The sequence below is a fragment of the Chiloscyllium plagiosum genome, unplaced genomic scaffold (assembly GCF_037043375.1).
Source record: "Chiloscyllium plagiosum isolate Xiang-an unplaced genomic scaffold, Cpla_swu_hap1 HiC_scaffold_12, whole genome shotgun sequence".
Lineage (NCBI taxonomy): Eukaryota > Metazoa > Chordata > Chondrichthyes > Orectolobiformes > Hemiscylliidae > Chiloscyllium > Chiloscyllium plagiosum.
Genome location: NW_028270150.1, coordinates 31,275,987 through 31,303,447, shown reverse-complemented (window position 1 = coordinate 31,303,447; position 27,461 = coordinate 31,275,987). Strand labels below are relative to the sequence as shown.

The window sequence follows — 27,461 nt, the reverse complement described above, 5'->3', positions numbered from 1 at the left end:
ATGCAGTTTTTCTATCTCTCTAATTCTCCTATGTATACACGCTTTTTAAAAATTCTTTCATGGGATGTGGCAACATTGACAAGTTCATCATTTATTATTTATCCCAAATTGCCCTTGATAAGATAAATCACCTTCTTCAATTGCTGCAATGTGATAGGTACACCCACAATATTGGTGAGGATGGAGTTCCAAAATTTTGGCTCATTGACAGAGCAGGAACGATGATGTAGTTCCAAGTCAGGATGTTGTGTGACTTGGTGGGGAACTTGGAGGCTGGATACTCAAGCATCAGGTGCCATTGTATTTCTAGATGGTAGAGACTGCAGCTTTGCAAGGTGCTGTTGGAGGAGCTTTAGCAAGTTACTGGGATGCGTCATTATTGATGGTACACACTGCTGCCATTGTGCTTCAAGGTGAAGGGGCCAAATGTTGAAGATGGTGAATGGGGTCTCAATCAAATGAACTACCCTGTCATGAGTGGATTGATGTTCTTAATTATATGCGGATGTTCAAACAGAAATGAAGAGTTAGATTTCACTGCAGTTTCAGGACTGTCCTGAAGCAAAAATTGCAAAAAAAAATTACAATGAGCAGAAAATGTGCAATTCTCATCTCTGTTTCTGTCTCTAACTATTTTCACCACATTAGGAAAGGTATCAATTGGGAATTCCACGTGCTGCTTCTTCAAAGCTGCTGGAATCATTCTGACAGTAAACATTTCAGAACTTAATTTTCAGTGAGATGGCCATAGTTTGGAAACCTTACTGTAGCATATCTGCGGGTTAGATTAGATACAGAAAGAATTTCAAATGTGAGTACAAGTCATGTTGCCTCTTTTGTAGTTTATCATGAAACGATGTTTATTAAAATGAGTAATGATAGTGCTGTGATTAGAAAGAATAAATGACCACTAAGTGATGTCTTTTGTCGAGTTAGACCTAGCGGTCAGTTAGCTTAGCTTGCTGAATGGCTGGTTTGCAATGCACAGTGATGCCAGCAGTGAGGGTTTGATTCAAGTACCAGCTGAAGTCACCAAGAAGATTCTGCCTTCTCAACCTTACCCCTTGCCTGAGATATGGTGACCCTCACGTTAAAGTCGCCTCCCTCTAATGTGACAGTAGCCCTGCAGGACTATAGCAACTTCTGACAATTGGAAAGCTGTCAAGTAGGAGAACAATATTGTAAAAGCAGAAGAGTCTTCAGATGCATTAAAATAAATTTCCACTGGATAAAGTATTATTCTGCATTGTAAAATATTAAAAGGCTAACCTAGTTTGAGAGGAATAACAACTTGTTTAAATTATGCTATTAGCTATTATTAAGACCTGTGTGACTATTTGAAAATATTGACAGATTCCTGAGCTTTCATTCACTTTGTGCAGAACGACTTAACTATCTGTTTGGCTGTTTGCAAATTGTGAAGTAAGTAACAGTTCTTGGCTTCCTTCAAAGTGATAATGGATTCTGTACTGCAAGGTTTATTTCTGAAATTTTCCAGGTTAAAGTGAGTTTTAATTGACAGCTTGGCTGCCTTCCAAAGCACTAATGAACATTATATATGTACTTGTACTGGGAATATGAATTTGATGCTTCTGACACATTTCTGACTCTTTTTAAATAATTAATGAAAAGTATGCATTGCTGGCCAGATCAACTATTATTGCCCAACCCTAGTTGCCCTTACGAAGGTAGTGGTGAGCTGCCTTCTTGTACTGCTGCAATCTGTTTAGTGAAGGTACACCCACAGTGTGGCTAGGGAGACATTCCAGGATTTTGACCCAGGCATACTGAAGGAAGCAATTGTTCAAGGACAATAAAGGGTTCCAAGTTATTTCTCAAGATAGTTATTTATTTTGACAAATTTATGAGATTTTTAAAGTAGACAAAATTTTAATGCCTATAAAACTGTTGTTTGTTTGTTTTAACAGATTTAGGAGCTTTTCAAAGATTTCTGTATGTTCTTGAGGACCTATGAATCATCTATAACGTGGTTATGGTGTGAAGGATATGCAGAGGGGGTATAAAACAGCTTTCCTGCTAACTTTCTTTTCTTCTGCGTGGACCTCCAAGGTTGGACACAGCAACCACTTCTGAGACAGGAAGTCAGTGCTGTGATTGGTGTTGGTATGGCAATCACTGTGCACAGACCCTTGAAGTAGCTGCACTTGCATAGAGGTTAGAGCGAAGGTTAATGAAAAGTGAGTGGATTGGGGTGAAAAGAGTGACAGGGTCGGAAGTTGAGGGGCACAGAAATGAAAGGAGGGAAGGGGTAGGGATAATGGGTGAGAGTGAGAGATGCTTTGCATCAATTGGTTGAACTAGGCCAATGTTTCTGTGGATGGAGGCTGGCCTTTTAAGGGAACTGCCTTAGCATCAGCCTCCTCTGTCTCAAGGAGAGGCAATGGCCTACTGGTGTTATAGCTGGAATGTTAATCTAGAGAGGAGAAAGTGAGGTCTGCAGATGCTAGAGATCAGAGCCGGGCATAGACGATTCTCCTGTTCCCTGGATGCTGCCTGACCTGCTGCGCTTTTCCAGCAACACATCTCCGGCTGTTAATCTAGAGACCGAAGTAATGTTCTGGGGAACTCAGTTCGAATTCTGCCACGGCAGGTAATGGAATTTGAATTCAGTAAGCTCTACAATTCTATCTAATGATGACCATGATGGTTGAAGGGAAAAGCCTATCGGTTCACTAATGTCCTTTAGAGAAGGAAACTGCCATCCTTATCTGGTTTGGCCCTCGTGTGACTCCAGACCAACATCAACGTGATTCTTCACTAACATCTGGGTTATTCGGGATGTGCCATAAATACTGCCCGAGTTAGCAACGCCCTCATCCTGAGAATGAATTTTTAAAAAACTGTTGGATAATGACATTGAGAAAACCCTGACTTCCAGATTCCTGTCTCCATGTTGAAAATCCATGTCATGAGTGCATGTTTACATTAGTTTTTCTTTAAAAATATTATGTAGTAGAAATCACTGGTGTCACCTTTTCATAAAGATCTACCTTTTATGGTTTTTATTCTCATGCCAGAGCTTGGGGAGGAATTCATCTGTAAAGTGAAGTAGAGCAGAAATTTATATACCACCAATCTCATGCTCCCTGGCATTGAGATGAACAGGAATTGGCAAGTAGATAAAACTTAGTCTTGGACTAATAGCTGTTGTCTGGGAGAACTCAGTGAGAAGCCAGTGACCACATTCCATTCCATTCAGTGTTGCATAGCTGGGAAAATGTTAGTTTATGTTGGGTAGCGAGAGAGAGAGAGACTGGATACTAAAATAGCCAAGGAGAGCAAAAGCAAATTAGAGAAGCAAGAGGGTATGTGTTAGACATGAACAGTGAATCCAGATCGGATTTGTTTTGGACTGATAACGGCTTAGTCAAATAGAGACACCCAAATGGATTCAGCTACTTGGAGGAACATAGATATTTGGAACAAATGAAGGATGGAGGCTGAGCAGGAGAATATTAAAGTCAAACCAAAGAGGAAGTTAAAATTATGACTACCATATGTAATTTTAATGATGTTCCTCTTTTCTTCAATGTAAATATAGTAATCACACTCAAGAAACAACAATGTGAGTTCTTAATTTGAAGTTAAGACCATCTGCAGGTATTATTCACTTGGAGGCCAAGATTATACCTCTGATTTCTTCTCCACCTATTTGCAGACTGATTACAAATCATGCAGCAAATATTCCATCCTGTCATGGTGGTAACTATGGATAGTAATTTAAGATATGATCCCTTAATGGTATATCATATCACAGCAGCTTCATAGGGACCTAAATAATCCATAGCATCTGAATTTGCTTGGAACAATTGACAGTATTACAGACATTTTGCCATCTTGCAGAGTTACATCTGTTCTTAAAATGACTTTTTGATTTGTACTTGGACTTTCTTTGAGTTAATTTTGTTGCAAGCATTACAAAAAGTTTTCACATATTTGGTAAAAATGCTGGTCAACCAAAGCGATGTTTAGCCATCATAATTATTGCCAAAGTACACTCTCTAGAATATTGTCTAATGTTGACTGCAGATTCTAAGCATTTCTGTTCTTTGTTCAAAAGTTTTTAAAAAGTTCTTAATGCATTTGGTTTTTAAAGCTATTTAGATCACACTTTCAATCTAATAGTGTTTCATGGGCTTGTGCTTTCAGATAATTCTCTTTATTCCTGAACTCTGTCTCTTTGCTTTCATTCTTGCCAGAAAATACTGGACGAATGCCAGGATCAGCAATCCTGCCAGCTTCTTGTCAATAGACGTGTTTTTGGACTTGACCCTTGTCCAGGCACCAGCAAATACCTCCTTGTGTCCTACAAATGCAAGCCGAGTAAGTAATACATCCACACTTAATGAATGCATATTTTCTGGATCAAGCTCTCTGTTTGAGTTACATAGGGTGGCAAGCAAAATTGTATAATTAGGTATAAATATTTGATGTGATCTACCTTATAATGATAACAAAATCATATCTTATTTATAGCCAATTTGTACAAATCCATCTAATTTGGCCCTTGACGTCACTTTGTAATTCAGATTTAACTATTATTAATATCTGTGAGCCAATACAATGACATCTGTTTTCATTTGTTAATTCACTTCCATTTTGTCTTGTTCCAGTAGAAGTCCGAAAGAAAGGACACTGGTCAGCAACTTAACACTAAAGTGTTGTAGTCTTTTCTCCCACTGTGTTCCCATTCCAAATGCATGTCTCAACCTGTTCTCAGTGGGGAGGTGGAAAGGTTTGGAATGTGGCCCTCGCCACAGCAATAGCATCCAAGAGCAGATGGTAGAAAGAGTGATTCAAATAGAAAGAGTTTAGTCAGTCAACATCAGTTTTCCATTTCAGCAGGATAGCATTCGTATTCCTAAATGTGGCAAGCATAGGTGCCAGTTTTTAATGATTGTAGGCAAAATAAGACATTATGTCCAATGATTTTTTTTCTTGTTTTAGCTTCTGAACTATTAGTTCTGAAAAATAGAACATATTTCCATTTTGGTCAGTAGAAAAGTAGTCTGACATTAGGTATTGCATCCCTCATGGCCTACCTGACAAATTGCACCAGTTTCAGCCTCAGAAGTACACTACTTAATACACTGATGTCTCATTTTCTGGATTAAACACTATTCAAATTATGATGACTCTAAATAACTATTAATGGAGATTGTTAGTAGCTAACAACAGATAGTGTGATAACAAGGCCTGGTGTGTGGGCTAGGGGTAGGGACATGGGAGAGCTCAAGCCCGAACGTTGCTGAGCTCGATACTGAGTCCGAAAGGCTGCAGAGTCCTGGGGGAAAATGAAGAGATGATTGGGTCTGCTTCAAATGTACAGAACACTCAAGACCACTAAAATAGGTTAATCACGAATCAGTGTGGGTCACATTTGTGTCCAAGAAATGAAGGTACACTAAACTACCCAGAATTTTTCATCTAAAGCTTTCAGTGACCAGCAGCCTCTTGAATCAGAAACATATGAATGAAGAGCAGAAGTGAGCCACTCAGCCTTTTGAGCCTGTTCCCCAGCTCAGTACGATCCTTGGCTGATCTGATTTCAACCTCAATTCCTCCTTACCCTGATCATCTTTCACCCATTTGCTTATCAAACATCTCTCTACTTCTGCTGTAAAAATATTCAACTACTCTATTTCCAGTGCTTTTTAAGGAAAGTGTTCCAAAGACTCATGACACTGCGAAAAAAAATTCTCCTTATCTCTGTTAAAGAGGCAAATTCTTAAACACGAGTTCTAGTTTCACCCACTAGAGGAAACATCCTTTTCACACCCACCCTCCCACCCCAGGATCTTGTTCAATCACGTTGCCTCTTACTCTTCAAGTTCCAGTGTTTAACCTTTGCTCATGAGACATAATTCTGGTGATTAGTCAAGGTAAAGCTTCTTTAACTATTTCTAACACTTTTCCATTGTTCTTTAAATAAGGAGATCTATACAGTATACTACACTAAATGTGGTCCCACCAATTCCCTGCAAAACGGAAGCATTACCTCTCTACTTTTGTTTTTAAATTGCCCTTGAATAAATGATAAAATTCTATTAGCTTTCCTAATTATTTGCCATATCTGCAGACTAACTTTTTGCAATTCTTCCACTAGGATACCCAGATCTCTCTGCATCTCCAAGCTTTTCAATCTCTCACCATTTAGATAATGCACTTCTGGCTTATTATTTCAGCCAAAATGGATAATTTCACATGCTCTTTCACTGTGTTCCGTTTGCCAGATATTTGCCTAATTACTTAATCCATCTAATATACCCTTGTATTCTCCTTATGTCCTCTTCACAACTTATTTTCTTTCCTATCTTTACATCATCAGCGAATTTAGCAACCATAACTTCAGTTCTTCGATGCAAGTCATTTATATAAATAGTTAAATGTTGAGAACAATGGTATTAATCCCTATGGCATACCATTTGTTACCTCTTGCCAGTCTGAAAAAGACACATTTATGCTTACTCTCTGGCTCCTGCTAGCTATCCTATCTTCTATCTATGCCAATATGTTACCCCATATGCAATAATCTTTAATGTGGCACCTTATCAAGTGCCATTTTAAAAATTAACCATAGTTCATCCACCCCTTTTCCTCAGCACATATTACTTCAAACTAATTTTGACAGTAGAATGATGGAACAGAAAGCACGATTTACAAATAAAACATTCAGGACTAATTTCAGAATGTTCTTAACACAAAGATTAATCAACAAACAGCAGACCACCTTTTGGTATGGTAGTGGAAGTCAAAACTGTGAAAGCATTTCAGAAGCTATTCGAGGACCTGATGTTGACGAAGGGCGGGAGTTTAAAAATCTAAATTAATGACTTAAGACAGGATGAAAAGCATTTCTATCCTGGCAACAAATATCGGAGCGGTCAATGACCATTGAAAAGTTAGTGAAAAGTTCCACTTTGAATTTTGTTATTGGATGGTGAAAGGAGAAGCTGCGAAGTTTACATGAAATTTTTCTTTAAAAGTAGAACTGACCAGTTTTATGCATTAAAGAAAATTACATTTGTTGCAGTCAATTAGACATGTTGCAATTTATTTACAATGATTTAATTCTGCCTTTTCTTACAGATGAGTACAAAAGCAAAGTCACCTGTGAGGGGAAAGCACTTAAACTGCGCTGTAAAAACTCTACATTGATCAACATCTATTCTGCAACGTATGGCAGAATGATGAATGGAAATAAGGCTTGCCCTTCAAACCTTAAACTGCCTGATATAGGTATGTTGAGTATGGGGGTTGGGACATCATTTTGCGGCTGTTCAGGACATCGGTGAGGCCACATTGCGAATACTGTGTTCAGTTCTGGTCTCCCTGCTATAGGAAAGACGTTGTTAAACTCGAAAGGGTTCAGAAAGGATTTACAAGGATGTTGCCGGGATTGGAGGGTTTGAACTATTGGGAGAGGCTGAATAGGCTGGGGCATCAAAGGCTGAGGGGTAACCTTATTGAGGTTTGTAAAATCATGAGGGACGTAGATAGGTAGGGTCTTTTTCCCAGGGTAGGGTAGTCCAAATCTAGAGGGTGTAGGTTTAAGGTGAGAGGCATAAGCGACCTGAGGGACAACTTTTTCATGCAGAGGGTGGTGTGTGTATAGAACTATCTGCCAGAGGAGGTGGTGGATGCAGATATAATTACAACATTTAAAGGCATCTGAATGGGTATATGAAAAGGAAGGGTTCAGAGTGTTTTGGGCAATATGCTGACAAATGGGACCAGATCAGTTTAGGATTTTTGGTTGGCGCGGATGAGTTGGACTGAAGCGTGTGTCTCCATGCTGTATCACTCTATTGCTCTATGTTATATGGAGCCCATTAAGAACATGGTTTGGTTCTTAATGGCTGCACACTGTGAACACTGAGGATAGAGTTTGAGAGTATAAATATAAAACCTTGAAAAACCCTCTTATTTGAAACTGATGTATTAATTCAGAATTATCCATGAACTTCAGCTGAAATCTAGACTTTATGAGAGGATTATTTTCTTAGTTGAAAGATAGACAGAAATTAGTTTTGTTATAAATGAAAATAATGGTGATGTGATGATCTTATGTAATTAATAATCCACAGAAATCAGTTCAAATTCCACCCTGGCCAGCTTGAGAAATTGGATTCAGTTTTTTAAAAAGTCTGAAAATGAAAAGCTTGTATAAAACAAAAAGTTGTCAAAACATAGTCTAAAAGTGCTAAATACCTGGTTCACGATGGACCTTTTTGGAAGGAAACCTGCCATCCTTTTTGGGGCTGGTCTGTATGTTACTCCAGTTTCACCTAAATGTTTGATATTCGAACCATCCACTAGCATCATCCAGGCAATAAACGCTGGCCTTGCCACTGATGCCCACATCCCAAGAATGAAATCTATGTAAGAAAACTTGATTATGTGACATGTATTGTTACAGCGGCAATATCACACAATCCTAGCTACGTTAACAAGATGGCAGTGACATCTCTGATTCAATTCTTTGGTCCCTATCATTTTAAGGGATGAATCTATCAAATCACTATCCAAAATGCCAAAAGCACTATCAACATCTATGTCCCCATTTTGTGTGGCATGGTGGCTCAGTGGCTAACACCAGGGACCCGAGTCCGATTCCTACCTCGGGTGACTGTCTGTGTGGAGTTTGCACATTCTCCCTGTGTCTGTGTGGGTTTCCTCTGGGTGCTCTGGTTTCCTCCCACAATCCAAAGATGTGCAGGTCAGGTGAATTGGCCATGCTAAATTGTGCATCGTGTTCAGGGATGTGTAGGTTAGGTGTGTTAGTCAGGGGTAAATATAGGGTAGGGGAATGGGTCTGGGTGGATTACTCTTCGGAGGGTTGGTATGGACTTGTTGGGACAAATGGTCTGTTTCCTCACCGTAGGTAATCTAATCTAATTGTTTTAATAAACATCTGGATCTTTCTGTGCCAGTAAGTTGATGTTATGTATTCTATTGGATCCTGATGGTGGTGAAGCACATACGACAATCATCTCATAAGACTGCCTGGAGGACTGTTACAGGGCTTACTGCCAGCCTAATTAGGATAGAACTGTTGAGCTGTGGTGCTGTTTGCTGCTTTAGGTGTATTCCACCATTTATTGACCTCTGAGGGATTCAATGGGATCAGCATTCTGCTCCTTCTGGTTGTACAATAAGGTGAGTAAAGAAGTTACTGTTGTGTGGCGGTCTCTAACAACCCCTTTAAAGGTCACCTGTTTACTGTGAAATGCCTACAGCTCAATGCACAATGCATCTGGCAGAGAATGAATGCCTGTCCATTGAGGTTATGTGGCGCACAATGTTATGTCTGTTCATAGGCACAGATGTATGCTACTGTTGTGCAGGGTATGATACAGAGAAGATGCTGATGTATTGGTAATGTCAATGGACTAATAAGCAGATCTCCAGGTTAATGTACTGGGGACATGTGATTGAATCCTATCCCTGCACATGGTGAAATTTGAATTCACTAAAAATCTTGAAGAAGAAAGCTTGCATTATGGTGTTAATTAACGTGAAAACCAAACTGATTTGCTGTTATCTTTTAGAGAAGGAAATCTGCAGTCCTTCCCTAGTCTGGCCTATGTGTGACTCCAGACACACAGCAATGTAGTTCACTCCTAATTGTTCACTCCAGTTGGTGGTGAAAAATAAATGCTGGCCTAGTCAACGATGCCCACATCCATAAAATAAATTTTAAAAAGGTAGTGCCAGTATTACATCCTCTAAATTCTATTCATACTTTCCAAATCAAGCTATTTCTCAAGACTAGTCAAGCCCTTGATAGGATATTTGCTTTCATGAAGACTTTTTGCCAAGACTACCATTCTAGTAGTTTAACCTAGTCTCTTGAATTCAGAATCAGTAACTGGATAAGTGCATTTGATTTGGCAGCGTTCAGTTGGATTTCATTTTAAAGTTACTTCCACGTGTGGTAACTGAGTTGTTTTGTTTGTGTTAGTAGTTTAAAGGAATTTCTGAGATTTGAACATGGCAAAATCTAAATAATTTTCCAAAGTACTCTGATTTCGCCTTGCAAAGGTTTTATTTTAAAGCTAACACAGTATGTGTGCTTAAAATTTATCTGATATATTATTCACTGAATGCATAATAGACCTATTCAAAAAGTAAAATGGATTTATTTACAGAATTTGTTACAAGGGAGCTATTGATTTTGTTGAGATAATATTATATGGCACCCGACCATAAAATGATTCTGCTTGTATGAACATGAGTTCCAGGAATTTCATCATCAGACAATCCATAACTGAATAGCCTAACTCTCATGGTTAGAGGAAATGGCAGCAATGAGAGTAAATGGCCCATACAGAATTAAAAGTTGGAAACAATATATAATTTAATCAAAAGAACAGAAGCCAAGATGGCCTGCCAAGGAACTAAGTGTGAATGTTTGGGGCAACAGTTTTACAGTTACCTAGGAGTTACAGTAGGTTTCAATCTCTCTCACTTTGCCTGGGTAGCAATTAAGATAAGTAAGTCAGACCCAATGAGTGCCTGATTTTACTCAGAATTGGGAATATTTTGAAGGGGATCTCCTGATGCCAGGTAGCTGCGTATCAGAAGTTTAAATGTTCTGGGGAATCACCATACTGTTAGCACATCAGGACTTCCGAAGGTATGTCTGGTCTCTCATGATCTTGTGAATGGAAGATTTGGATTAGTTTGTCTTTATGAACATCAAGGGCACATTTGTATTGTAGTTACTGGTACAAGATCAATAGCTATAAGCATTAGTTTTTAACCAAGCAGCACTGCATTTACAGGGCTAGATTTGCAGTCCGTGGTGAAATAATGCCAATCAATACTAACCTCGAAGAAAACTGCCCACAAGGATCCAAAAACCTCTGCATGTAAACTTCCACTGTCTCAATGGCAGTTTGAATTCAAGTTAAAGGGATCTTCACCCATCCAGTAGCAGCAACGTCAGCCAGCAGGATAAGCAGAACAGTGTAGTGCTGGAAAATCACAGCTAGTCAGGCAACATCCAAGGATCAGGAAGATCCATGTTTCCAGCAGAAGCTCTTCATCATTCCTGAAGAAGACCTTTTGCTCAAAACGTTGATCATCCTGCTCCTCGGATGCTGCCTGACTGGCTGTGCTTCTTCAGCACCACAAACTTGATTCCAATCTCCAGCATCTGCAATCCTCACTTTCTCCAAGCAGGATGAGCAGCAAATCGCATTGACGTAATGGCACAGACAGCAAATCTGAAAGTAAACATCACTGGTTATCATTTTTAATTATTATTTCACAAGTTGCTGTGGAATATTGAATTGTGTATGGGCTTTCTCTGATTAGTTAAACTTTTGGCACATTTTAGCCCAATGTTATCTTGTGGAACACCGCTTTTATATATCATGAAATGATGGACAATCTCATGGTGGATGAGACAAACCATATCACAGACAGGATTTGGATGTTTGATGGAACCTATTTATAGCTGCAGTTATTCATAGAATCACAGAATCCCTATAGTATGGAAACAGGCCTTCGGCCCAACAAGTCCATACCGACCCTCCAAAGAGTAACTCACACAGACCAATTTCCCCTACCCTGTTATCCTATATTTTCCCCTGACTAATGCGCCAAACCTACACGTCCCTGAACACTCTGGGCAATGTAGCATGGCCAATTCACCTAACCTGGAAAAAGTGAGGACTCCAGATGCTGGAGATTAAGTATGTGGTGCTAGAAAAGCACAACAGGTCAGGTGGCATCTGAGGAGCAGGAGAATCGACATTTTGGGCATAAGCCCTTCATCAATTCACCTAACCTGCACATCTTTGGACTGTGGGAGAAAACTGGAACACCTGGAAGAAGCCCATGCAGACACAGGGATAATGAGCAAACTCCACACAGACAGTTGCCCAAGGCTGGAATCGAACCCAGGTCCCCAGTGCTGTGAGGCGGCAGTGCTAACCAATGAGCCACTGTGCTTGTAGAGTCAAGTCTTTGCTGATGTTCTTGTCCTGCTAAAATGTATCCTTCTAACTGTGTGAATGGTACATTCTTTAGGTTTGTCCAGAAGCTCCTTTTAGAAATATTTGATGAGTTAGGGAAATGATGAATTCCACAAATATTTCAGCTAAGTTAGCTTCAGTGAAATCACATTCTGTACCTTAGGCTGGTGTCAATGCTATGAATTAGTGGGGCTGTTGTCAGTATGACATGAACTCAAGCCTACCTTTCCTGAAATAGACCCGAACTTCAAATTGATCTTCACAAATCCAAAACAATATTCTAGATCTTTACATTCATCGTCAGAACTGCCAAACAGTTTTATCCTTCTCAGTCCTTCAGTGCCCAAAATGAGAAGTTTGACTGTCTGTTATCCTTTGTCAGTTATCTGTTGATCCATAAAGATCCTTAAAGTAAAATTCCTTCTTCAAATAACTGAAGTTCTGACAGAAGATTAATCGTGTGCCAGAGAATTGTTGTGTGTTTTCTTTTCAATTCCATTGTGCCTTTTATGCTCTTTAAAATGTCAATGTAAGAATCTGTATGGTAATGTAATGCTTTTCTGTGACTTGGTGTTGGCTTCTCTGCTTTCTTTGATATTACACTTTGTTGCCACTTCAATTGCAAGTGCATAGTAGCAGCTTTTTTTGCCAGTAGGAAACATTTATACCAAAAATAGGAGTGTTTTGTTTATTTTCATGCTAATTTGGGAGAAGCAGGGGATGGAATTGACTGATGTCTGGATACAGGCAAACCTTTTTTGAAAGTACAAATTAGGAGCAAAAGTTATTGCATTTGTCGGGGGGAGGAAACATATCTTTGGTCTTATTTAAGGAAGGATGTAATTGCAGTGGAGGCAATTCAGAGGAGGTTTACTGGATTGAAACTTAAATTGAATGTAATGTTCATGCATTGAAAGGGCTACCAAGCTTATTTTTAACTAATTTTTAGGATGTCAGCAAGTCTGGAAAGTCAAGGATTTATTGTCAAATCCTAATGTTCAAATCAATTGAATGAGATGTTAGACCATTTTAGGATGAATTACAATAGTATGAAGCTAAAGATGCATATGATCAAATTGAGCAAAGGTGTTTTAGTCAGGTAAACCAGGGCAGGACTTATATAATTAGCGGTAGTACTCTGGAGTGTTGCTTAACAAAGAGACTTGGCATGCAAGTGCATATAATCTTGAAAGTGGAGTCACAAGTAAATAGAGTGATGAAGAGGGTGTTTGACATGCGTGCCTTCATTGGTCAGAACATTGAGTATAGGAGTTGGGCTGTCATGTTCTGGCTGTACAGGACATTGATGAAGCCACTTTTAGAATTCTGCATAAAATTCTAGTTGCCCTTCTATTTGAAGGATGTTGTTAAACTTGAGAGGGTGCAGAAAAGATTTACAAGAATGTTGCTAGGACTGGAAGGTTTGAGTTATGGGGAGAGGCTGAATAGGTTGGGGCGTTTTTCCCTGGGGCATCGGAGGCTGAAGGGTGACCTTATAGAGGTTTATAAAATCATGAGGGGCATGGATAGGGTGAATGGCTATGTTCTTGTTCCTAAGGTTGGGGAGTCCAAACTGGAGGACATAGGTTTAAGGTGAGAGGGGCAAGATTTAAATAGGACCTGAGGGGTAGCTGTTAGACACAGAGGTGGTGCATGTATGGAATGAGCCACCAGAGGAAGTGGTGGAGGCAGATACAATTACAACATTAAAAAGACATCTGGATGGGTATATGAATAGGAAGGGTTTAGAGAGACATGGGCCATAAGCTGACAAATGCGATGAGGTCAGATTGGGATGTCTGGACAGCATGGACGGGTTGGACCAAAAGGTCTATTTCCATGCTGTAGATCTCTATGTCTCTAAGGCATCCCTCCTGTATGGACATTTGCGAACCAATTGGATTTTTAACAATTACCTTTCACCTTCATGGTCACTCTTACCAAAAGCAGCTAAAGTTTATGAGGCAACAGAAACAGTTAAAGTCAAACCACTGCTTTAAACCTGTACTGCAGGGCAAGCAAGCTAAAGGATAAACTTGGAGAAAACAAGTACAAGACTGATGTTGGGAAACACGTATATACGTGTATGAAATTACAGTGTCTGTAATATCTCCCAGGCAGAATAATAGATCTCAGATTTCAACACAAGAATGATGTAGTTAGGTCAAATCATTTCTTTCATCCAAATGTATCATTATAATTTATTGTAAGATATTTTTAGAGCTGTGCATTCTGAAATCCAACTGTATCTGCTGATCTTAGATAATGTGGAGGTCAGGTATAGTATTAAATAAATATGATAGCCTAAACCAAATTTCACTCCATCATTGTTAGAATTGTTTTGTTAAAGTTAAATTTGTTATTTCCAGTCACAGATATACAGTGATAATCTAGCAATGAAAATAAGCACAATTTTAGAGAGGAATTCATGGTTCGTGGTTGTCAAAGCTTTCTCTTATTTATTTGCAAACGGTTCAACATTGAAATGTTGAAAACATCCTTTGAATCAATAACAGTTATTGAATGGGTATCATTGTTTTAAAAAAAGAGCAGTTCCATTTTCTATATATGTTGCCAGAATAGCATCACATTAATGAAAAAAGTGGCCTTAGCTACATATTGTTTTGTTCTTGTCATTATTTAAAACCTAGTAAATTTACCTATTTATTGTCTGAGTGATAGTGATTAAGAATGGGATAGTTGTGGGGCCTCTTCCTACCTATTCATCAATTAATGTGTCTGGAAGCAGCAGGACTGCAGAGTTCAGATCTGATCTGTTGGTTACAGGATTGTTTAGCTTGGTCTATCACATGTAGTCTAGTCTTGTGGCTTCACTAAGTAGATAGCTCATTATTACCTATTTCTGCTCCTGGCATGTTCTTCATTGAACCACTATTGATCCTCTCGCCTGATAGTAATGGTAGAGTTAATCAGGTTAATCAGACACCAGTGGCTTCTGGATCCTAAGGCTTGCTGATTGAAGCCTAATGTTTGGGGGAATCCAATAGTGAGGAGGTAAGACATTTTTATCTTCTTGCTGTGCATTGGGGTTTTGAGGAAGGAGATGATACGAAAGTCGGAGGAGTTGTTGACAGTGAGGAAGGATGTGGCAGGTTACAGCAGGATATAGAGAAGCTGCAGAGCTGGGCAGAAAGGTGGCAAATGGAATTCAATGTAGCTAAGTGTGAGGTGATTCACTTTGGGAAGAATAACAAAAAGATGGGGTACTGGGCTAATGGTCGGATACTTGGTAGTGTGGATGAGCAGAGGGATCTTGGTGTCCATGTACACAGATCTCTGAAAGTTGCCACCCAGGTAAATAGTGCGGTGAGGAAGGCATATGGCGTACTGGCTTTTATTGGTAGAGGAATTGAGTTCCGGAGTCCTGAGGTCATGATGCAGTTGTATAAGACTCTGGTGCGGCCGCATCTGGAATATTGTGTGCAGTTTTGGTCGCCATACTATAGGAAGGATGTGGAGGCACTGGAACGGGTGCAGAGGAGGTTTACCAGGATGTTGCCTGGTATGGAAGGAAGATCGTATGAGGAAAGACTGAGACACTTGGGGCTGTTTTCATTAGAGAAAAGAAGGTTTAGGGGTGACTTGATTGAGGTGTACAAGATGATTAGGGGGTTAGATAGGGTTGACAGTGTGAACCTTTTCCCGCGTATGGAGTCGGGTATTACAAGGGGGCATAGCTTTAAATTAAGGGGGGGTAGATATAGGACTGATGTTAGGGGTAGGTTCTTCACTCAGCGAGTCGTAAGTTCATGGAATGCCCTGCCAGTAGCAGTGGTGGACTCTCCCTCTTTATGGGCATTTAAGCGGGCATTGGATAGGTATATGGAGGATAGTGGGTTAGTATAGGTTAGGTGGGCTTGGATCGGCGCAACATCGAGGGCCAAAGGGCCTGTACTGCGCTGTATTCTTCTATGATTCTATAAGTCTGGGGGGAGGAGGTGGTCAGAAACAGACAAGGTGGTGATGGCTTTCGAAGGTCATCCCCTTGCCTCAATCCATGCGTCTGATTACCCCCAGTTTGGGATAAGTGGAGGCTCCTCTCGAAGCAAGCAGGATGCCATAGTTTTGTCGTCAGGAAATGAGCAAGCTTTTTGTGCACCAGGGAGGCATGTGATTGAGGAGCTGGTGAATTAAGGCCCTTAAGTGACCATTAGCTGACAACTGAAGACCTGAGAAAGTCCCTATAGGATGTTGTTGCCAAGTATTTAGTTATTGAGTTGGTGCGAAGAGGGTGAGTATGTGTCCAGAATCAAATTGCTGCACTATTTCCCCTTCTTGCTACTTCCCTCACCACCTCTTGGGAGGGGAAAGTTCAGTCCAATGTCATCTCTGCTTGATCCCACAATGTGCTGTTTTGAGAAATTGTCTTAAACAAATTTCAGACCTTATCCACCTAACACTGCTGTCAATTTGATTTATCTGGTGTATTTTCGGTATTTGACCTTACTTCAGATTTACAGCTTCTGAAGATTTTTTTGTATAAATAGTCTTGAATCTCAGATTCAAAACAAGAAGATGACACTAGATAAAAAATTCATTCTGTCGCTATGCATTGAAGTAGTAAAAACGCCTCAGAAGATTTCTTCTGGGAAAATGTTCATGATTTCAATCAAGATAAACCACACTCAGCAACTAGAGGAGTTCTTACTTTATCATATCAGTTCAATGAAATGGACCTTCATGTCCCATTGTTCTGGAAGTTTAGTGCGGAGAATACTGCTTCAGTAAACAGCCAATTTTAAAGTATAAAATAATATCATAGAAGCTACAGATGTGAATCAAAACTTCAACTAATTGTAGAATTTCTACAGTGTAGAAGCAAGTCATTCGATTCATAGGGGGTGCAGTGACCTTCCAAAGAGCATCCCACCCAAACTCATTCTCCCCCAATTTTATTCCCTGTAATCCCGCATTTACCATAGCTAATCCCCCTAACCTACACAACCTGGATACTATGGGCAATTTAGCATGCTCAATCCACCTAGCCTGCACATCTTTGGACTGTGGCAGGAAACCAGAATACCCAGAGGAAACCCATGCAGGCACAGGGACATCATGCACACTCCACACAGACAGTTGCCCAAGGGTGGAATTGAACCTGGGTCTCTGGCACTGTGAGTCAGCAGTGCTAACCACTGGGCTATTGTGCCACCCGAGCAACTGTGCCACTCCTTGCTTCGGTCCATGCATCTGATTGACCCCAGATTGGGGCAAGTAGAGGCTCCTCCCTAAGCAAACAGGTTACTATGGTTTCACAGACAGGAAACTAGCCCTACTAATGGTCTTGCACTTGTCTCCAGAGGTCATACGACCTCTCCCTTAAAAACATATGAACCTGACTCAGATGTCTTTTATTAACCAACAGTGTGGAGGAATGCAATATTAGCACAGGAAAACTAATTTACTTATAACATTATTTTAGAAAACCATATTTATGTTTCTGCATGCACCAAAACTTGGCAATTGCTGGGAGGATAATAGCTATTTGTTAATTGCCTGTCTCCAAGAGACCATAAATGGATAACAAAATATAGTGCACTCAATAGTATTGAGGCATTGTTGACCTAGATTTTGCTCGAGTCAGGTATCCTGCAGAGTAACCTATTGATTAGACTTTCCAGCACACTTTCAAACTTCCCAAGTAATCATCTTATGTAAATTGTCAGAAATAAGACTTGATAATAGTATGGTAAGGTCAACCAAACACCTTGTACCTTTATGAACAATGGGGCCAACAATCACTCAGAAGTAGCTTTTTTGTCACATGTTCTCAAATGTGTACAGTGAAAAGTTTACAAGTTGTCACTTATGATGCCATCTTAGGTACAAAGGTGCCAAAGTATAGACTCTTCAGTATAAATTCTTAGTGAAAAGAATAAAGAAATAAGAAGTCCAGCATTACAGATCATAGGAAAAAATTAGAAAATAAAAAGTTCAGAATAACAATCCTTCCAACCCAGTCCACTCAAGCACCTCGCCTCTAATCCATGCTAGGCATTGAATCCAGACCACACCAGGCTTCATCTCAAGGCTGGGAGACTGCTCTGGAATCATGGTGAGGCTGGAAATCCACACTGAGGCCACACTAGGCCAGAAGACCGCCACACTGGGCCGCCAAGAGACTGCTACGCAATAACTAATATCAGATAGAATTGAGAAAGAAAACAGAGAAATGATTGAATAGGAAACAGAATCAAGTTAGGTGCAGAAAGGGGCGTATTGAGGCAGAGAAGAATTGGAATAAGGACCGGAAAAAAATAACATTGAAAGAAAAATCTTCAATAAAGTTTTTTTAGATTAGATTACATTACAGTGTGGAAATAGGCTCTACAGCCCAACAAGTCCACACCCACCCATACCCCTACATTTTACCCCTTACCTAACACTGCGGGCAATTTAGTATAGCCAATTCACCTGACCTGCACATCTTTGGACTGTGGAAGGAAACCAGAGCACCCGGAGGAAACCCACGCAGACAACATACAAACTCCACACAGTCAGTCGCCTGAGGCAGGAATTGAACCCGGGTCTCTGGCGCTGTGAGGCAGTAGTGCTAACCACTGTGCCACCATGCCACCCAGTTTAAAAATCTCCAACAACAATTTACTATCTGTAGGAATGATTTTTTTTCTTGATAGGCTGGAGGTTTTGGGTAGTGTCACAAAATATTTTAAATTTTCAAATTTAAAAAGTTACTTAAGTTATTAAGTAGCAGAACTCATTTCTGGGATAAATTAAATTGGCGGTTAATACAGAAATGTGACAGTCTCCTGAAACATTGAGGGCAATTTACTGTTTCGCATGACCAAAAGTGAAATAGTACAAATTCTTCAGCAACTCATGAAATTCACAGTTCATGAGTATCTTGTATATTCCGGTGAGAAGGAAGGACTGTAAGAGGAGGGATAATCTGCCATGGGTGTCTAAGGAAATAAAGGAGGCCATCAAAATGAAAGAGAAGGCATACCAAGTGGCCAAAAACAGCAGGAATCTAGAAGATTGGGAAAACTTCAAAGATCAACAGAAAGCCTCAAAAGGAGCTATAAAGAAAAGTAAAATAGAGTATGAGAAAAAACTAGCACAGAATATTAAGACAGATAGAGATAGAAGAATACAGTGCAGTACAGGCCCTTGGGCCCTCGATGTTGCGCCGATCCAAGCCCACCTAAACTACACTAACCCACTATCCTCCATATACCTATCCAATGCCCTCTTAAATGCCCATAAAGAGGGAGAGTCCACCACTGTTACTGGCAGGGCATTCCATGAACTAACGACTCGCTGAGTGAAGAACCTACCCCTAACATCAGTCCTATATCTACCCCCCCTTAATTTAAAGCTATGCCCCCTTGTAATACCCGACTCCATACGCGGGAAAAGGTTCATACTGTCTACCCTATCTAACCCCCTAATCATCTTGTACACCTCAATCAAGTCACCCCTAAACCTTCTTTTCTCTAGTGAAAACAGCCCCAAGTGCCTCAGTCTTTCCTCATACGATTTTCCTTCCATACCAGGCAACATCCTGGTAAACCTCCTCTGCACGCGTTCCAATGCCTCCACATCCTTCCAATAGTATGGCGACCAAAACTGCACACAATATTCCAGATGCGGCCGTACCAGAGTCTTATACAACTGCATCATGACCTCAGGACTCCGGAACTCAATTCCTCTACCAATAAAAGCCAGTACGCCATATGCCTTCCTCACCGCACTATTTACCTGGGTGGCAACTTTCAGAGATCTGTGTACATGGACACCAAGATCCCTCTGTTCATCCACACTACCAAGTATCCGACCATTAGCCCAGTACCCCATCTTTTTGTTATTCTTCCCAAAGTGAATCACCTCGCACTTAGCTACATTGAATTCCATCTGCCAGCTTTCTGCCCAGCTCTGCAGCTTCTCTATATCCTGCTGTAACCTGCCACATGCTTCCTCACTGTCAACAACTCCTCCGACTTTCGTATCATCCGCAAACTTGCTCACCCAACCTTCTAACCCCTCTTCCAGGTCATTTATAAAAATGACAAACAGCAATGGTCCCAAAACAGATCCTTGCAGAACACCGCTAGTGACGGCACTCCATGAAGAAACTTTGCCATCAACTACTACCCTCTGTCTTCTTCCATCCAGCCAATTCCTAATCCAAACCTCCAATTCACCCTCAATGCCATATCTCCGTATTTTCTGCAGTAGCCTACCATGGGGAACCTTATCAAACGCCTTACTAAAATCCATATATACCACATCTACCGCTTTCCCCTCATCAACCTCCTTCGTCACCTTTTCAAAGAATTCAATAAGGTTTGTGAGGCACGACTTGCCCTTCACAAAACCATGCTGACTATCCTTGATAGCAAATGTTTCTATAAATATATAAAATGATGAAGAGTGGCTAAAGTAAATGTTGATCCTTTAGAGGATGAGAAGGAGCAGTTAGTTTTGGGATATGATGGAATGGCTGAGGCACCGAACAGGTACTTTGCATTGGTCTTCACAGTGGAGGATACTAATAACATGCCAGTACGTGATGAAGAGACGAAGGTAAGTGTGGACCTGGAAACAATTATTATTATGGAAGAGCTAGTGTTGGGTAAGCTCATGGAGCTAAGGATAGATAAGTCTCCTAGCCTTGATGGAATGCATCCCAGGGTACTAAAAGCGATGGCAGGAGAAATAGCAGGCGGACTGGCGGTAATTTTCCAAAATGCGCTGAACTCTGGGGCAGTCCCAGCAGATTGGAAAATAGCAAATGTGATGCCACTGTTTAAAAAGGGAAGTAGACAAAAGATGGGGAATTATAGACCAGTGAGCTTAACCCCTGTAGTGGGGAAGATGCTTGAGTCTATTATCAAGGAAGAGATAGCAGGACCTCTCCAAAGAAATTGTCCCACTGTACAGACACAGCATGGGTTCACGAAAGGCAGCTCATGCATCACAAATCTTTTGGAATTCTATGAAGGCATTTCAAGCAAGGTGGATAACGGGGACCCAGTGGATGTTGGTGTACCTAGATTTCCAAAATACCTTTGACAAGGTGCTACACGTGAGGCTGCTGCATAAGATATTTGAGGAGAAGGGCTTATGCCTGAAACGTCGATTCTCCTGTTCCCTGGATGCTGCCTGACCTGCTGCGCTTTTCCAGCAACACATTTTCAGCTGCTGCATAAGATAAGGAGGCATGGTGTTAGGGCTAGAGTATTAGCTTGGATACAGGATTGGTTGACCAACAGGAAGCAGAGAGTAGGGATAAATGAGTGCTATTCTGACTGGCAATCAGTGTCTAGTGATGTGCCTCAGGAATTGGTGTTGGGACCACAATTATTTACAATTTATATCAATGATTTGGAGTTGGGGACCATGTGTACAGTGTCAAATTTTGCCGATGACACTAAGATGAGTGGCAGAGCAAAGTGTGCCGAGGACTGTGAAACTTTGCAGAGGAGCACAGATATATTGAGTGAGTGGGCAAAGGTCTGGCAGATGGAATAGAGTTAATAAATGTGAATTCATACATTTTGGTAGAAATAACAGCAAAATCGATTATTACTTGAATGGTAAAAACTTGCAGCATGCTGATTTGCACAGGCTTCCTGGTGCTCTTGTGCACGAATCACAGAAGGTTGGTCTGCAGTTACAACAAGTAAATAGGAAGGCAAATGGAATTTTGTCCTTCATTGCGAAAGGGATTGAGTTTAAAAGCCGAGAGGTAATGTTACAGCTGTACAAGGTGCTGGTGAGGCCACACCTGGAGTACTATGTGTAGATTTGGTCTCCTTACTTAAGAAAGAATGTACTGGTACTGGAGTGGGTGCAGAGGAGGTTAACTATGTTGATGCCAGAGTTGAGGGGATTGGTTTATGAGGAGCGACTGTGTAGATTAGGATTATATTCATTGAAATTCAGAAGAATGAGGGGGGATCTTATAGAAACATATAAAATTATGAAGGGAATTGATAAAATAGAAATAGATAGGATGTTTCCACTGGTAGGTGAGACTAGGACAAGAGGGCATGGCCTCAAGATTAGAGGAAGCAGGTTTAAAACTGAACTGAGAAGGAAGTTCTTCACCCAGAGGGTTGTTAATCTGTGGAATTCCTTGCCCAGGGAAGTAGTTGACGCTACTTCAGTAATTGCTTTTAAAGCTAAAGTAGATACTTTTTTGAAAAATAAAGGAATTAAGGGATATGGTGAAAATGAGGGTAAGTGGAGCTGAGTTCTCAAAGATTAGCCATGATCTTACTGAATGCTGGAGCAGGTTCGAAGGGCCGGATGACCTACTCCTGCTCCTAGTTCTTCTGTTCTTATGTTTTATCTTGTCAATGCCACATATGGCTGGATAACTTGCACACTGATAATGACAATTGCTATTGAACTTGTTGCTGTTTCAGCAGCAAAGGTTTTGTCATGTCACCATGCACGTTTCTTTGATTTTATGAAATCTGCCAATGTTCTTTTTACTAATTAGGAGCAATATTTCCTTACATTTGGTTTCAACAAGCTGCTGATTCTGTACCTAGTTCTGCTTATTTTAAATGCATAAGTAATTTCTCCATTTAGTAAAGAGAAATTATTTATCCTGAGATATGTCAATCAACACAATTTGCTTCTTTGAAATTATTGAAGCAGGATTAGACAGATGTCCAATACCTCTGAAATGAGGTGGAAGCATAGCCTGGGATGATACTTGAGCATCAAAAATATTAGCTGAGCATAATATCTTGGAAGACCTTATTAATCTTATTAAATTAGAACAGAAATTGATTACTTGAACTTGGTAATATTTTGTATCTGAGAAGGGTGTGGTTGAAATGTGACAAGTTAACATGTATCTTTTGTTGGAGTTTTGAGGAATTATCAGTAATCTCGTATGTCTAATCAATGGCACTGCAAAAATGTTCAGTTAAAGGATTCACATTGTTAATCCGTAATATACTTTGTCAATGATATTGTTATTCCACACCAAATCTCCAACAGTGGTTCAGGCATTATTACACAAATGCTAAATACTAATGAATGCATATGAAAACATGCCGGCATTTTCAGAACTTTTCAGAATTTTTGGAGACTTCTGTCATGGGAATGTTATTAAATCTACTGATTTTTTTTTTTAGCTCTTTTAATGCGTTGCTTATTCCGATGCATCCCAGATTCTTAAGAGCAAAGTCATTGTCCCCAGTAGTTATTAAGATATTTTATAATCAGCCAGTTCAGAGATGTTATTACACACCTCTGAACCAGATAGGTCTTGAAAACAGGAGTCCTAGCTCAGAGGTAGCGACAGTACTACTGTGCCACAAGAACAGATACAGAGGAACCTCGATTATCCGAAGGTCATGGGAGTATTTTGTTTGGTTAATCAAATTCTGGATGATCGAATGCTGGATAACATAGTTTAGTCAAGCATTGGGACCTTGTGATCTTGTCAGATAACCTGATATTCGGATAATTGAATGCTGGATAATCACGGTTCCTCTGTAGTTGTTAAAAGTCCTATTTTTAATTAACCTTACCAGTTCCAATCCAATTTTTGACTACTGTATATAGTCAAGTAATAGTTGATCTCATTTAAAAGTCAACCCCCTATTTTTAGCCAAATAACCTGGAATTTTCCAATTATCTTATGTAAATGTCGACCCTAGTTCTTCACAGATAACAGATCAACATTTATGAGTCAGTGCACCGGCCGTCACGTCCCGCTCCAGCTTTCCAGAATACCTGGTAAAAACAAGGACTGCAGATGCTGGAAACCAGAGTCTAGATTAGAGTGGTGCTGGAAAAGCTCAGTAGGTCAAGCAGCATCTGAGGAGCAGGAAAATCGACGTTTCGGGCAAAAGCCCTTCATCAGGAAGGGCTTTTCTTTCCAATATACCAGCTGTTTTACTCCTTTCCTGGTATTCCAGTCAGCTGGCTGTTGTGTTCTGCTCTGCATTTTCAGAGTTACCATAATTCATTTTTTGTCCGTTATTCATTTAGAGATCAGTTGGGCTTCTGCTAATAATGCGGTATGAACTTTGACGGGCATGAGTTTCAGCCCCTCAAAAGTAGCATCCATGTTATAGTCGACCCCATAAATTTAACCTTAAAAAATAGTCAAAAACATTCAGCTATTACTCGAGTCTGTATGGTAATAATTGAATCATTTCAGATATTGATACAGAAAATCTAAGCACCACTCAACATTGCATAGTATTCTTTTGCGATTGATGTACAATGGGCTTTACTTTAGTTAAAAAAAACTTTATCACTTAGGTCAGAAGATTTTTATTTACTATTTTTGCTAATTGGCATTTGCTAATTCTACTCTAAACCTCACATCATCTTGACGTGAAACTATATCACCATTCCTTCACTATCATTGTGTCAATAACATGGAATTCTTTCCTAACAACACTGTAAGTTTACATACGTAAGATGGAATTCAACAGTTCAAGTAGGCAGCCCTTTGATACTGTAGTTAGGTGTTTATCTTTCTGTCTAAGCTCACACAACAATGTCAGGGTCTTCCATCCTTTATGAACATCGAGCTAAAACTGGGGAGAACAGTTGTGGAAAATTAGATGGGGCCAATCTTCTGTGGTGTCCTTGTCCCTTTTCCCATCAGTGCCATCCGTTTGAGCAGTCATGTTGGGATGATCTTAAAATGCTAGAAATGCTGATATATTTTTTCCATGATTTCATTTGTAGCCAAATTGGGCATAATTCTGGTATGCAGCATTGGAACAGATGACAAACATTTAAATGATTTCCTTTCTGAGCAGTCAAATGCATAGGTATAAACACAGCATTTCTTCCAACAAAATAAAATGCAGTTTTTGAATTTAGGCTGAAGAATCTCTAAGCTACTGGAAGACAGCTTCCACTTCACTCCTTGCAGATTTTGAAAAGCCCACTGAAATCATACAATCGTTTTCTTGGGCCAACATCAGCCAGGGTTAGGAATGCAGTTTTATAATGGGTGAAAGTTCCATCTGCAGTGGAAATGCATCTCAGTTGTACCTTTGTAGGAAATTGAGGCTTGAATAATTGCAGACTATTCACCCATAATGAGAATCATAGCTGGAATACGTCATGCTCCTGTTTATTGATGTATCAAATTAATGCACATTTTGAAAAGCCTCACAGGGAACATTCATAATCAATAACTCTGGTTGATTATTTCTTTCCCCTAGAAAGGTGGTAAGACAAATTAATGTATTGCCAAAGCTAACTCAGAATAGTCTTGCAATTCAATCTCGTCTTTATCCCACATGACTCATTTTCAGATTGGACAGCAGACTTTTTGAAAGAGCTATCAAAGGATTATTTGAGCTTAAAATATTAAAAAATTTCTTTTTAAAAGGAAACCCCTGCTACTTAGATTAAGGGCTATGTTGTCATTTTCAATCCCAAAATATAAAGAAAATACCAAACAAGACTACCACAATGTTTTTGAAAAAGATCCTACTGTTTCTTTATGAAAGCAAGGAACTTGAAGCTGTATCCTGCTGTCTTTATTCTCCTTATACAATTGGCTGTCACTCACCCGAATACAAGGCTTTTATTTCTCTCTGAGAAGTCAGCAGTTCAGTTTTCTTGGAATTCAGTGCTGGTAAGCATGTTACTAATATCTTTGTAGTTGACAGGAAAGCATTTGTTTATGCAAAATATTTCTGGCACTAATCGAAATCTCAACGAGAATGTTCTTCAAAATATGCTGAAAATTTGCAAATTATGAAGTCATATTTTTCAGGTACAAGTTTTAAAATGATGCCAATTTATTTAATGTCAATGTTTATAGAGCACCATTAGTTTAATGGAATTTTGACTGGCCAAATCATTGCAGTTTAACTCTGGAGAGGAAGAAAGATAAACGGTAGATATCCAATCTTGCTTACAGTTATTTTCCATTATTTAGTTGTGAATAACACACGGCAAAACTAACCTTATATACTTCAAAAATTTTTGTTTTCCTTGTTATCGTTGTGTTCCTTGCATGTTGTGAAATATTCCAGTGAGGCATTAAACTAATGGCATAAACAAATAAATTCCTGTCAGAAGTGCATATTTTATGAAGGAACTACAGAACTTGCAGCCATGGCTGTTGGCCAATACATAGCGTGGTTAACATTGACTGTGATATCCGATTCTCAAACTGACTTTCACAGTGTGAGCTAACCTGGAGATCCTTCTCTCTCATCAAAGCTAAACAAGTCTTCCAGCTTTGTTTAAACTTTCAAAACCTTGATCTCTTCAGTCTGGGCATGAGTTCCAACCCTTATTTTACATGCTGCGCATTAGAGACTGAGGGTGGGATCTTCTTTGCCTGTAACCAACATGGGCAATGGTGAGTCAGTTGGGAAAATATGACAAGATCAAAAAATGAGATTTTCGACATTGAAACTGAAAGTTTGATTTTCCATTCACTAAGAATCTCACTAGAGATGAACGGAGGCTTATTTGTATACATTAATATCTCATTAATACCTAATAATGAGAACTCCTCCCCCAACGTCAATGTGGGTGCACCTACAGCACGTGCACTGCAGCAGTTCAAAAGGTAGCTCTCCATCACCTTCTGAAGGGCTATTAGGGATGGAAAATAAATACTAGTCCAGTCAATAATATCCATGCAGCATTATCAAATTTGGAAAGAAACCTCACCTCATTTATATGCAGTTTACTATTTTCCCAGGAGCAAAACTAGATGGCGAGCAGTTCCTAATATGAAATTCTGAGCAGGTGTCTAGCAATCCAGCTTGCTGCCTGCTTCAATGGACCTCCAACTTAGCTAGCAGTCCCCAAAAGTCCAGAAGTTTGAAACGGCCTAAACAATCTTTCTAGGTGCAGCAGTGTTTCACTTGTACCTCCTCCAATCATGTGTATTTTATTCACTGCACCCAATATGGCTCACTCTACATTGGACCACTTTGCAGAACACCTCCAATCCATGCACAAGCATGCTCCCAACCTTCCCCAGGCTGGTAATTTTAACATAACGTCTTACTCACGTGCCCATTTGTCTGCTTCAGTGAATCAAATTGCAAACTGGAAGAACAGCATTTCATCTTCAGACTAGGTACCTTACAACCTTCTGGACTTAATATTGAGTTCAACACCTTCAAATTGTGAATCCACCCTCATTCTGTCCCTTTCTTTTAGCTTCACTTGTTGCATTCTGTCACCATGTCCTCTCTCCCCTCTGAGGAGAAAGTGAGGACTGCAGATGCTGGAGATCAGAGTCAAAAAGTGTGGCGCTGGAAAAGCACAGCCAGTCAGGTACCATCCAAGGAGCAAGAGAGTGGATGTTTCGGGCCTCTTTCTCCTCCCCCCCCCACTCCAGCGGGACTGTCTGTTCATTCCAGTCTAGCCAGGCAGGAGGCTGGGAGAACACAGCAGGCCAGGCAGCATCAGGAGGTGGAGAAGTCAACGTTTCAGGTGTAACCCTTCTTC

The 27,461-nt window shown here is 40.0% G+C and overlaps 1 protein-coding gene across 3 annotated transcripts in view; it reads left to right on the top strand.

Annotated features, from left to right (window-relative positions):
- eva1c (eva-1 homolog C (C. elegans)) overlaps nt 1-27,461 on the top strand; it is a 157,468-nt gene that overhangs the window by 73,312 nt on the left and 56,695 nt on the right. For all 3 annotated transcript variants that reach the window (XM_043701326.2, XM_043701327.2, XM_043701324.2), the window contains exons 4-5: nt 4,221-4,344; nt 7,111-7,260. In XM_043701326.2, coding sequence (XP_043557261.2) covers nt 4,221-4,344; nt 7,111-7,260 — 274 coding nt within the window. The remainder of the gene's footprint in view (nt 1-4,220; nt 4,345-7,110; nt 7,261-27,461) is intronic.